Here is a 13,850-nt window from a genome sequence, read left to right on the forward strand (position 1 = left end):
TAATTATTCAAGTAAAGAGATGAAGGAACTGTGTTCCGGATACAGGGAACAGGCATGTGCAAAAGCCTGAAGACCAGAGGGAGTATTGTTTGTCAGTGTTAGGATAAATGAGCATTCTCACCCTATGCTGACTGGAATAAATGTAATTGGAACTTTATATAAATATGTAAAAGGAGCCTTAAAACTGATGATATCTGTGATTTAGTAATTGCATTTCTTGACATTTAAATAAATGTTCTAAAATGCAGTCAGATACATCCAACGATGTTCACTGAAATGTATTTTAAATACCTGCCCCCACCCCCCACCCCTGCAAAATCTAAAGAATCCTCAATTCCCAACAATAATGGAAAGGTTAGAATGAGTTAAAACTACTGACTGTAGTCATTATTTAAGTGATATGGCAATAATTTATGATATATACACAATTTTTTAAAGGACACAAAATTATATACAACAACATTTCAGCTATGTAAAATAAAATAATGGCATGAGTGTCTTTTATTCTCTTTTTTGTCACTTTTCTGCATTGTCCAAATTTCCTATAATGGCAATGAATTATTACCATAATTTAGGAAAGTTTTTAAAGTTGTCTTCAAAAATTAAAAAGCATTACTCTTAAGTATTTATACTTCACATAAATCAATTTCATAATCTCCTTGGTTTTATTTTTTCTGCTAAAGAGAGAGATGTGGGCAAATTTGAATATACATAATTCAATAATATCTTATTTATTCAGCATCATCAGGAAATAAGATTTATACACGTAGATATATGTAAATGAATTTCCTAATTAACGAAATGTGCATCTTAAACATCAAAGCTTTAGTGAAACTTGGATGGATGTCTATCTAAAAATACACCACATTCAATCCTGATTACTTAAAAAGAACATACAAAACAAGATTAAGCCTTCTTACGATAGTTCAGGATCATCATTATGAACATAAAATAGTAGCTCTCAGGGAATATTGAGCCCTAGAGGGCTAACTGCCTTTACATTAAATAGCCCAGGACTGCCAATTTTTTCTTATACCAGCCATTTATAGGTTTTCTTCCTTTTCCCTCGTTATGAAACCATAACCTATGATTTCCCAGCACTACAATGAACCTGTCTTAACATCACTTGCCACTTTTCATTCCATTTTCTGTTGGTAATCTAAGAATAAAGAAACTAAACATCCATGTTTTTAAGAATTATGTGTAATATAAGGGTTAACAGGTTTCAAATAAGGGTATCATCTAAAAATGATTTGCACTTGGATGATTCTGTTCTAGGTAGTCAAGGTTGCAATATAAATGAATTCTCTAAAGAGTATGAGTTGTTAATGGTTCCTTAGGATCAGAAACTGCATATGTATTTCTCTTATCACATTATGGAAAGAGATGTGGACCAGAAGCCAGGGAATTCAGGTGCAAATTTTCACACCAGCCAGTTCTGTAACCTTCAAAAAGCCTTTTAACCTTAGTAAATGTCCTACATAACTTATGAGGATGCTCTAGAATTAAATTAGATCATAAACATGAAAACACCCTGAAAAGTATAAAGCACTACACAAAAGTAAAAGGTTATCTGGGTATTACACTTCATTTGCATGATCCTGGATCATGTATTCTGAACATTCAGAATACTCACATCACAGAGAATAGAGAAAAAGAGATAATTCTTAAATTCTTCCCAGTTAATTAGAAATTATCTATTATTTAGAGAGAACAACATAAATATAGCTCGAGTTGGCATCTATGATTCTTCCTCTTCTATAGCCTACAGTCACCCCCAAATCTTTTGATTCTTCTTCATGATCTATCTCATATTTGTCGCTTTCTTTTGATTCACATTTCACAATTCTAGTTCAGTCACTTATTTATCTCACATCTGGGCTACCCCAACAGCCTCTATCTCATTCTACTCATGACCTTGCTCTCCTTCCCCCAAATCCTTCTGGCTCATCTAAATCAATTTTCTTTAAACACCACTGTGATCATACCACTCAGAAACCTGGTGACTCTCCATCACCTTTTCCAAAAAGTTCAAACTCTTAAACTCTAAATTCCCTAAACTCCTAATCCCAATATAGCCCTGGCTGCATCCTTACCTTGTCTTTCACTAGTCTTCCAAACAAATCTTTCTTCATACTGGTCTATTCATTCCCTCAGATATGCCTTGTATTTTTTACCTCTAATTCTTGATACACACAGCTTCTTCCATCTGAAATACTCTCTTCTTCACAGCTTCTATCTTGGCCTACAAAAACTCAATCCACCTTTCCAGGCCTAGTTTGAGAGCTATCTGCTATGTATATTTCTCCTTTGGTTACCAAGGCAGAAAAGACGGCTGATTCTAAAATCAGACACATCTGGGCTTGAATTAAGGTCCAACCACCTACTACTGGCTGAGCAACACCGAGCACATTCCTTAATATTTCTTTGCCTCAGTTTCCCCATCTGTAAAATAGGGATAACAGCAAAATCCCTGAGGCATATTGTGAGGAGTAAATGAGTTAATCCATGTAAAGCATTGAGCATGATACCTGAAATAGACTAACAGCCCAAGAAATGTTGTCATTATTCTTATTGTCATCATGTTTATTATCATCATTAAAGAATTTCTTAATCTAAATTTAGAAAATACCAACTGACTTTTCATGTACACAGAGTATCATTTCCCTCTCCTTTTCTACCTCATCACCTCTTGTTTGCTACCTCCCCCGCCACCACTTTAACCCACCACAATTACATGATCCTGTGGACAGATCATGTATCTGTAGTGGTTACTACAGGATCCTGTAGACAGATAACTTAGTATCTGTAGTGGTTATTCACATCTAGATGGTGATCAATAAAGGTCTATTATATGCATAATGAAAGAATACTGCAGGGTTGACTATTATATATGTCCCACACCCTATAGAAAGTACAAGAGAAAGCCTAAAATTATTTTTTTTAATTAAACTTCCAGCTTCACAAGATTAAATGTTTCCTTTCTTGGTTCTGTAGATACCCTTTGCTTCTGCACGCTCTCTCCCTCTTTCTCTCAAAACAAACAACCCAAACTATTCATGCTCCAAGAGATGCAAACGCAAAATATAAGCAGGTCAAACAGCAGCTAATTACAAGTGTACAAGGTCCACAAGACAACTCAGCTGAACAGACGTCTGGATGAAGTGCAACAGAAGACAGCTTAAAGGGAAAGATAACTGGCTACTACATTGCTGATGATTTCACACCCCCAAGGATTCCTCTGCACCCAGGGCTACACATAACCAATTGAAATAACTAGGCTTTAGCAAGTAGATGAAGAAACATCAGTCTTTTAGCTCAACAACTTAGATTACCACCAGATCAATTAAATTTTCCATTCAATTCAGTATATGAATTATATTCAGTCTATCAACTCAATTCAATTCAAAAGTGACTATTAATATCATACCTAAAGAGTCTAAAGTATAGGCAAGTTTTGGCAAATTAAGTCATATCACGTGGATATGGCTTTACACTGTGCTAATCACGTTATTATTATATTATAAATTGCTTTCAACAGTGCTCAGGGAAAATAATGCCACTATAATACTAGGTTCTAGCTTATCTTATAACTCTGCTACGCTACTCTTGCTTTCTCAGCCTAAATCAGGCGATGTAATCATTGTCCTTCCTAAAGGGTTTACTAGTACAGTCAATTAAGATGGACTGTATGTTAATGACTTCCCAATAACTAGCATAAAGTACTTACACATAAGAATAAATTATATTAAACTTTCATTCCTATGAAACTTACTTTCAGAGGACCCAAATATGTTTTACCACCTTTGAAACACAATTATCCTCAAATTACAGAAACTTAAGAGCTGGAAAGTGCCTTAGAAGTTCCCCATCGAAAGAATTCTTTATACCACCCCCCAACCCAAAGCTCTCATAGCCTCTGAACACTTCTAGCAAAGGGCACTCAATATTTTGCAAGGTAGTCCACTCCATGGTTACAAAATTCTTCCTTGCAGTAACTGGAAAGCCACCACACTGAACTTTTACTCAAGGATCCGATCCTGACCTCTGTAAGACAGGATAAATTAATGTCTGAAATACAACCACTTCTAGAATTAGGATAAAGTCAACATGGTCACACCAAATGCAAAAGAAGGCTCAGGGGGAAAAAAAGTAACCACCACACTATACACAACAAAATTGTGAAACCCAGGAAACTAAACTGAAAACACACAAGTCAACATATTCTCAAGATATGAAAACTCCCACCTCAGTTCACATATAAATATTAAAACTAACTCAATTTTTACTGTGTAAAACAGTGTAAGGTGCAACAGTGCGTATTGGTACCTTCTGGCAACTTGAGACTACTATATTCACCAATACATTTAAAAAAATACAATTCTGCACGAAGTTCGATGTGGTTTTCTCAATCGTTCATAATTTCATTGCCTATTTCCCTCTAAAACATCACAATGTTGTTTTTTTTTAAGAGCCTATATTGCCCCTCTGGTGCAATACTTTATTTTTTTTAAATAAATGCTTTCATATAAAAGGCCTTAAAGAATGGAGTGTAAGGGGTGGGGGTGGGGCGCGGAACTAAAGCAAAGAAGGGCCCAGCAGAAAAAGGCTGGGAAAATACAGGGTATTTTCCTTCTGGAAGCACGCTTTACTGGCACAGCCATCTGAAGTAACAAGCCATACAAACATGATCCAAGAACAAGAACGATCATGTGCGATGAGTGTAAGGCATAAATGTCTGTAAGATGGAAATGAACTGGCTCTGGTCATCCCGCGGAGATGCTTCGGGATCTCGTAGAAGAAAGCTAAGAGATCTAAGAAGCAGAGGAGACCACTGCCACCCTTTCGAGGGGGAGAGAAACCACATAGTAACTACCGCTGTTCAGGAGTCCAATAAAACCCGAACAGAACCGAATACAAGGAAGAGAGCAAGTCACTGGAGAAAGGCAGACACCCCGGAGACCCTGAAGAAGTGAACGGGTCCATGAAGTGGGTGTGGGTGAAAGTATGTGGGTGTGTGCAAGGGGCAACGCAGGAATCCCACGGTCCTCTCCCTGCAGCAGAGCAACAGAGGGTAAAAGAAGGGGGAGGGTGAAAAGCAAGAATGACTCATTCCCGAAAGGAAGTGCTCAAGCCATAGGAAGGCATGCCACAGTGGGGAGGAAAGGGGGGTGGTGGGGTCAGGGCGAGGGCTGTGTGCTCAGGGCGACAGGGGCAAAAATAAACGTTCCGTAGTTCCTGCAGCTCGTCTTTAAGACCGCGGAGGGGTGGGGGGGTTCGCGGCAGCCGGGTGCCAAGGCCTGGGAAGCGGCGCGTGCGCAGTGGCGCTCGGCGGGACCCGCTGAAGCAAAGCGTAGCCGCAGTGACAGAAGCGAGCGAAGCGGCCGCCGAGAAAGACTCACCGAGGCGCAGGGGCTGGAGGTGGTGCTGGGGGTAGGCGACCGCTGGACCGTGACCAAAGCCATCTAGACGCTGCTGGGCTGTTCCGGGCAGGTCATTCTTGTCCTGAGTGTGGGGAGGGGCGGAGGGAGGGCGAAGGATGAAGGAGCCGGGATGGGGAAAGGGGTGTGGGATGGGGGGTGAGGGGAAGGGGGAGGAGGAGGAGGAGGCCGCAGAGACGACCGCAAGCTCCGCACCCACCACGGAACTCTTGCAGACTGACGAGCTGAGCCAGCGGCTGGCGGGCGGGCGGCGGGCGGCGGGCGGCAGGCGGCGGGCGGGCTGGCTGTTCGGCAGCTGCGGGGCACAATGAGCGCTCCCAGTGCGCAGGCGCCACCTGTCAGCAACCGCCTCTCCCCTCCGCGCGCGCCGCCGCCTCGCGGTAACCCTTGAGCTGCCGGAAGCTGACCAGAGTGTGCGCCTCTGGCAGCTGTCCCCTCTCCGCGTTTCCTGCTTTGCGCTGGAATTGCGCGGTTCATCGGAGCCGGGGGCCCCGGAGTGGAATGGGGGAGGGGCCGAAGGGAGCACACTTGTTCGGGGGCCAGGGCCCAGAGGTCGCTGGAGTCCCACTCTCTGGAGACAACCATTTAATGAGGTGGGCGCTCAGCTTAACTAACCATAGTGAAAAGGACAGGTGAAAATTCCGAGGCTATCGCGTTTTCTGGTGGGAAAGGGCTGCCCGGGGATTCAAATGCTTCCTCTGAATGTGGGTGGGACTGAGTTAGACACCCTCCTCGCGCCACCCGGAGACGCGATTATCCCCTTTGACTCGTCTCTCGGGGACTCTTTCTGAGCTTTTTCATTCTTGTGTCTCAGAGTCCATGATTTATGTTGAGTTTTTTTTAAAGAGATTTTCATTTTAAATACAAAGCTTCATGCTGCCGTAATTGGGGGCGGGGAGAGAAATCACTCAGAAACTTACCGTTCAGCACTCCAATAGAGTCCTATCTAGAGGCTTATTCATTATTCGCGGGGTGAAGAGAGGCTGAGTGAGCCTGACAGGCGGAGAAAGCTGGACTGAGTTGTAAGAGTCCATCCTGCTATTTACCTCCCGCTTGCTTCCTGCTGTGAAGAAATTCTCTTGGTCAAACAGGATTTGCTCGTGTTTCTTCTCCTTTGCCTCTAGATTTTATTTTTTCATAGACTATGTGAAATGAATGGATTGAAAATAAAGGAATAATTTCTTAGAAGATACACTGTCAGCAGAACATAAACCAAGAACGTAGTGGAAAATCAAGACTTAAAAAAGAAAAATCGCACTATGCAAATATCATTGATTATTTGCACAGAAAAAGAGACCTGACAAAGCTAATTCTCATTTGAATGGATGCACTGATGAATACCATCATACACATCAGAAAATACACATTCTGGACTTTGCAGATATTAAAACCCACCTCCTGTTTGTCAATCAAAGACACTCTTGGATCTCATTGCTCCTTTTAAACTGACAGAACCGTCATAAACTCTTTCTGGTTGCTGTATGGTTAAGTGCCGCAAGAGCCCTCTGTGCTGAGCCTTTGTTCTCTCCCTGGTGCCCTCTGGTTGAAATAATTAGCAGGGAGCTTCCATCAGAATCAAGACACTGAGGGTCCCTGTACTGTACAGTCCTGTATAATATGTATTGTGGAGAAGCCAAATGGTAGGTTTTTGCCCCCTGGTGGTGATCGAGTGCCTGAGTCACAAAATTAAAGATGTGTGGTTCAGATGAAAAGATCTGTGTTTTTCCCAGAGCTACTGTTGTAAACAGGAAAAGAAAAGACAAGGTTCAGAAGAGCTTTGAATTGATGCTTAAGAGACCAAACAGGAAGCTATATACGTAACCAAGATATACATAGCTGAAAGCTGAATGAACTCAAATAAATGAAATATATATGGTTTATAAACAAAAGTATCACTATAAAAAAAAGTATTATTCAAACCAATGGGTCTTAGTGTTGTATTTATGTGTTGATTCTCTTACTGGTTCAGGGACACCAACACTGATTGCTTCCTTTTGTGTGGCAATATACTCAGGAAATTTTTTAGAAAAGTAAAGGCTGTTTAATTCCATTAACCTTACAGTGAGGAGGAACACTGGTTTATGAGCCAGAAGACCTGGTTTCTAGTTCCAGATCTGTAAAACCTTAAGCAAACAGCCTGAAGCTTTTGAGCTTTAGTTTCTTCATCTATACAATGGAGCTGCTGCTCGTCTAGATCACAGGAGTCTTGTGATCAAATGATGTAATATAAGGTAGAGTACAATATAAACAGTAAAGGCCTGTGTGTAATTAAGATAACTATTATTCTCTGAAGTTTGTTTCAAGTTAGTAAGCTTTTGTTGAGTACACGCTAGCATCAAGCAAAAGAATAAAAAGAACAAAAAGACATGACTTGTGCCTTTTTTTAAACTGCAAGCAAAAACATCTACCGAAAGCTTTTTATGTGTCAATCTCACGTATTCTTGCAATATCAATGAGATACTGATATTTAAATTCAATATCTTATTTATTCTCATCCCATTTTACAGATGAGGAAATTGAGACTGTGAGGGGAAAGTAAATTGTCCAACGTCACATAGATTGAGACTTTAATGCCAGGCCCTATTAGGTTCTGTTGCCTCTTTTGCCAGTGTTTAGGTATCCTCTGGGTATACGTGATATACATGATAGTATGACCATGAAAGACCTGAATCCAGAGGTGCATGATGCATCTTAGAATATGAACTGTATCCCAAGATGATGATGATGATGATTGGTAGTTAATTAAAAATTGAAAACATCATTTTTTTTTAATGTATTATGGTGCAGAGCACAGAATTTGCATGAATCTTCAAAATAAAACAAGAAATGGCTGCTAAATTTTGCATTCATCCTGGATATTTATTTATACCTAAGCCTCCAGACCCTAAGGAATATGAGCTTATAAAATTATTTTTAAAATTAATTTCTGTACTATGACTAATACATAAATACAGTTACTATCTTATAGATAAGTGACTAGTTCTCTTTGACCATGCCCCCAATCCTGATTTCTTCTCTTCTTCCCTTCTCAGAAGTTACCTCTGTTGTCAGTTTGGTCAGTAGTTTTCCAAGGCTTTTTGTACATATATATGTCCCATAGAAAATATAAAAGATTGTGGGTTTTTTCTATATAAATGGTGTCATGCTCTACATTAGTATGACATATCATTCTGCAACTTGCTTTTTTCATTCAGCCCCAATATATTCAGGAGATGTCTCAACTTTAGTACACGGACACTTTTGTCCATTTAAACTGCTGTGTATATTCCACTGTATGATTTGTGTCATTGCTTATCTAGTCATTTCCCAATTAATTGACATTTGTTTCTAATTTTTCTTATTGCAAACAATGCTGCAAGGAACATCCTCAAACATGTTTTTGTGTGCACATGCACAAAGGTTTCTTTAGGGTAGGTACAGAATAGTGGATTCTGTGTCCTGAGGTATGTGTCTTTAAAATTTAAATCGTGTTACCAGTTCCTAAAGTGGCTGGACTTGAAGGATTATATCAGGAAACCATCTTTCTTTTATCACTGATGTCAGTGATGCTCTGGAAAATTGCATAGCCTTTTGGTCATTTTAAGCTATGATAACAGTCTCACTTTCAGGTCTAGTCCAGCATAATTCAAAACATCAATCTCACATCCAACTTAAAGTAACCTAAGGTGGAGAAGGAAGGGAGATCTGGTCTTTCAGGCTCATCTTTTTTTTTTTAACTTTCTATTTTGAAATAATTTCAAACTCACAGGACAGTTGCAAAAATAATACAAAACCCATACAGAGAACTCTACTATACCCTCATCCCAGATATCTATATCCACACTTTCAACTTTTTGTTAAACTTGCTGTATCATTCTATTATCTATCTATTTATGTATCTATCTATTTATTTTCTAAACCTATGAGAGTAGGTTGTATATATCATGCACCTTTAACACTTAATATTTCCATGTACATTGCCTAAGAACGAGGATATTCACTTATGTAACTTCTTTAAATACAATCACCCAGTTCAAGAAATTTAATGTTTTATAAGCTTACAGTCCATATCTCAATTTTTTCATATGTCCCAATAATGTCCTTTTGGGCCTTTTCTCCTCCATTATTAGATCCAGTCCAGGATCATAGCTTGCCTTTAATTTCCATTTCTCTTTAGTTTCTCTTTTTTTCTAAATTGTGGAAATATGTACAATATAAACTCCCTCATCTCAACCACTCCCAAACATACCATTCAGTGGGATTAATCACAATCACAGTCTCAATGTTGCACTACTGTCACCACCATCCATGACCAGAACTTTCCCATCACCTCAAATAGAAGCCCTACATCCATTATTCATTAACTCCCCATTCGTCCTCCTCTTTCACATACACATACACACTTGCCCCTGGTAACCTGTTCCCTACTTTCTGCCTCTGTTCTATTTCATAAGTGGAATCATATAATAACTGTGCCTTTATGTCTGATTTATTTCACTGAACATGATCATCCTTTTCTTAACAGTGGGATGAGTAGATTAGTGGTCAAGAAATTTCATCTTTAGATAGGTATGGAACATTTTTAGATGGGTATGGAACATTTATCTGAGGTGATAAAACCTCCAAATCCCCTTTAATTTATTATTATACATAACTGAATATCCTTGTACTTAGGCAATGTACATGGAATTAATGAACATCATAATTGATGAGAACTTTGTTCATACAAGTAGGCAATAAAAAATTTTTCACAACAGTCAAAATTTACAAGTATAAATTATATTTGATTTTAATAGCTCTTACTTTTCTTCCAATGATAAATTTAATGAGGGAGTATATGGAAATCTCTTGCGATGTGATTAGATTTAGAATCCACTCAGACACTTTTCATATCAAGTATATATTGCAAAATAATGACAAAGCTCCAATTTGCAGAGCACATCTGTATCATTAGAGAAATCATTCTGCAGCTAACCTGGACATAATTAATAGGGCACCACAGCCACAGACAAAAGGAAGAATCCAATATATATGAAAAGAGAGATTGGGAGCTGGACTGGGAGTCCATCAGGAACATTTGTCAAGCCTCCCTCCCTTTCCCAGCCACATCTTGGGCTGTTTGTCCTGCTCTGTTGACACCTGGAACATGTACTCCTCCAACAGCGCAAAGGCTCAATGTTTATGATGGCCAGCATCATTCACTGCATCTGGCCTTTAAAGATGATTTCCTCGTGGTAGAACACTCCTTGGTTTTTGCTCAGCAAGTCCATCATTGTGCTTGCCTCCTGTGGGACTGTGGGGCACACAGCGGTGACATTTGACCCTGATTCTCTTAGGCTGCCCTTTGAGAATCCGTAGATCAAACTGTTCTGGCCAGGGATGAATTGCCTTGAGGCACTAACTACCCAAGGCCTTTCACGCCACTCTTGGGATTGAGGGGATAACAATCTTGCAGTGTATCTGCACTCTTTTATGGCACACCAAATAAAGTGTGTCACTAAAGGAGTATAGTTTGTACAGCTAAGCTAGTTGAATGAAAGAGAGAAAAAAACGATTGAAAAAGGAAATCATGGTTTCTGTCTTTAGTAATTCAATCCCATATATTTGAAATGATTTGTCCACAGTCACAAAGTAATAACAAGTATAAATTAATATAGCATAGATATATAAGAGCTGAGAGTATCTGGAGTATGATTGAGTCATGTGTTGTCTCCACCTGGTTGTAATTTTTTTAAAACAATAATGCACTTTTACTAACTTCATTTAACTGTATCAGTCAATGTCCAGACAGGAGATAGACACCACACCAGTTACTTGAACTGCCTGCAAGATAGCCCCATAGGAGTTTCTAGTAGGAGTGTGATTGCCACTGAAATATGCTGATATATTGGCAGAAAGTTTTGCAGAAACAAGTCTATTGGAAGATGGTGGAGCCATTGTGTAGTCTATCTGGCAGGCTGTTTTTCTCTCCTTTCCTTATTTCACTTATTGACATCACCATCCACTCAGCCTTCTAAATAAGAAAAGAACACTGAGTGATCCTTAACCACTTAATCTTCACTCCTTACATCCCATTATGCCCCCAATCCTGTTTTAGTTGAATTCCTTCAGAACAGACCCTGAGCCAAAGATTTGAGTGCAAATTCATTTGAGAGGTGGTTCCAGGAAACCTTGGTAGGGGAAGAGAGAAGTAGTACAAGAAACTGGAAGGAAGCTAATAAAAGCATTACTGTGTAGGTTACACTGCAGGCAACTGAGGCTCAACCTTACTGGAGAACTTTGGGACACAGTACAGACCAAACTTCAGAATTGCAACCCACAGGACTGAATGCAACACCCCCCATCCATCATTGCTTGAGAGCTGCTCCAATTAGTGTCAACTCCTAAGCACTTCTGGCCTGTCCTCACATTTGGACTGACAAAAAAGCCCTCAGACAGAATCACAGATATTTGTAGTTGGAAAACGTCTGCATGTTCTAAAATGCTGAAGGGATATGGTTGGGGTACTGACTACATGTGACAGGGCCTAGACTAGAGTGATGGGGAGTAAGACTTTCACCTTGGGGCAACATTAAAGGTATAAATTTTTTCTTCATACTTTCTTCTTCCAGTCCTTAACACTTCTAGCCTATTCTGTTAATGGTGGAGTTAACGTTTTAAAAACACCAATTTGGTCACTTCATCCTATACTTAAAATGCACATGGTGAAGTTCAAATTCCTTGATTTAGCATGTGTTAACTTTTTTTATAGATTGAATATAGTTGCCTTTTTATTAATCCCCAGCCACTTTTTTTTAATTTTTAACTTTTTTTATTGTATAGTATAACATATATACAAAGCAAAGATATAAAAAAGCAATAGTTTTCAAAGCACTCTTCAACATTACAGGACAGATCCCAGAGTTTGTCATGGGCTACCATACGATCCTCATGTTTTTCCTTCTAGCTGCTCCAGGACATAGAAGGCTAGAAGAGTTAAATATTTTCTATCATCACAATCGACTTTTTTTTCCATCTTTTTTTGTGAAAAATAACAAATATACAAAAGAGCTATAAATTTCAAAGCACAGCACCACAATTAGTTGTAGAACACATTTCAGAGTTTGGCATGGGTTATAATTTCACAATTTTCTGTTTTTACTTCTAGCTGTTCTAAAATACTAGAGACCAAAAGATATCAATTTAATGATTCAGCATTCATATTCATTTGTTAAATCCTATCTTCTCTGTATAACTCCACCATCACCTTTGATCTTTCCATACTTCTCTTTAGGGGTGTTTGGGCTATGCCAATTCTAAATTTTTCATATTGGAAGAGTCTGTCACTAATATGGAGTAGGGAGATGGAACTATCTGATGTTCTGGAGTCATTCCCCACATCACCAGGGAGACTTTCCCTGGATGTCTTGTGGTAGGTCCAGCCACTTTATTTTATATAACTATGATCTGCTACATGAATGTATCAAACACTTTTCAAACTTTTATACCCTTGAGTATATTGCTTCTGTCACAAATACCTTCCCTCCTGCTTTACACTAAAATTTCTTACTGATCATTTAAAGTCCAGCTTGAAAGAAAATCTATTCCCTTGTGAAAACTTCCCTAACTGCCCTGGGAAAATTAATTGCTTATTCCTCTGTGTTCCTTAAAATTTTGTATGGAGCTCTACTCTTGCACTTCTCTGACTGAATTGCATCTGTTTATGTACTTTTCCTTCACTAAACGGAATTCTTCAAAGTCAGTTTTTATTCATCTTTGTATCACCAGCATCTGCCTGCATATAGAAGGCACCCAATAAATGTTTACTGAATTGAATTTAATTCATCTGGGCACATCCAACTAAAACAGATTTTTAAAGAAATGAAGGAAAGCTTCTTGGCAATTTCAGGAGATACACACCATAAGCAAAAGAGGAGGTCATGAGAATATACAGTTGGGAACTATTACAGAAATCTATTTTACGTAATTTATTATTTATGAACTGCTTCAAAAGGCCGTTGAGGCAGCTATTTTTGCATTGGAATCTGTTGTTTCCAAAGGCAGCACTTTAGGTTTATCCAACTAGAACATGTGTTATGCTGATGAAAAGGAAAGTAAAAACTCTAGTATCATGTATATGAAGTATCATATGCATGATACTTCAAATTAAAGACTCCCAAGATTGTAACTACCCCAAAGGCAGAGACTATATTTATATAACTTACTCTTTACATAGTACTTACCCCATATATGCACAAACTCTTAAACGATTTATGGCAAAGTAGTGATTTTTATAATATGACTTACTATAGTCATTGCAGTGAAGTGGGGATCTAGTAAATATTCTTTTTAATACCCCCATATGAATAAATAAACCAGAAAAATCACATTCTCTTCCAGACACCCACCGCCCCACCCCACCCCACCAAAGAAAGAAGCATTTTAAGGAGG

General features: G+C 39.0%; 2 protein-coding genes across 12 annotated transcripts in view; one reads left to right on the top strand and one right to left on the bottom strand.

Moving 5' to 3' along the window:
• Positions 1 to 13,850, bottom strand: part of SSH2 (slingshot protein phosphatase 2) — a 412,119-nt gene that overhangs the window by 335,429 nt on the left and 62,840 nt on the right. For 3 of the 7 annotated variants that reach the window (XM_077165399.1, XM_077165401.1, XM_077165397.1), the window contains exons 1-2: positions 5,641 to 5,711; positions 5,403 to 5,505 (exon numbers count right to left, since the gene is read on the bottom strand). The exons of 2 other annotated variants lie outside the window; for them this stretch is intronic. In XM_077165399.1, coding sequence (XP_077021514.1) covers positions 5,403 to 5,465 — 63 coding nt within the window. In that variant the 5' untranslated portion in view covers positions 5,466 to 5,505; positions 5,641 to 5,711. Of the gene's footprint in view, positions 1 to 5,402; positions 5,712 to 6,361; positions 6,453 to 13,850 lie in introns of those variants that run through there. 2 more of the 7 variants (XM_077165398.1, XM_077165402.1) reach the window with 2 other exon arrangements.
• The window catches only part of EFCAB5 (EF-hand calcium binding domain 5), a 136,302-nt gene continuing 127,772 nt past the window's right edge, over positions 5,321 to 13,850 (top strand). For 3 of the 5 annotated variants that reach the window (XM_077165390.1, XM_077165393.1, XM_077165396.1), the window contains exon 1: positions 5,329 to 5,493. The gene's annotated coding sequence lies outside the window, so the exon portion shown is untranslated. Of the gene's footprint in view, positions 5,494 to 5,819; positions 6,035 to 13,850 lie in introns of those variants that run through there. The other 2 variants (XM_077165391.1, XM_077165394.1) reach the window with 2 other exon arrangements.

Source organism: Tamandua tetradactyla, chromosome 6 (genome assembly GCF_023851605.1).
Source record: "Tamandua tetradactyla isolate mTamTet1 chromosome 6, mTamTet1.pri, whole genome shotgun sequence".
Taxonomy (NCBI): Eukaryota; Metazoa; Chordata; class Mammalia; order Pilosa; family Myrmecophagidae; genus Tamandua; species Tamandua tetradactyla.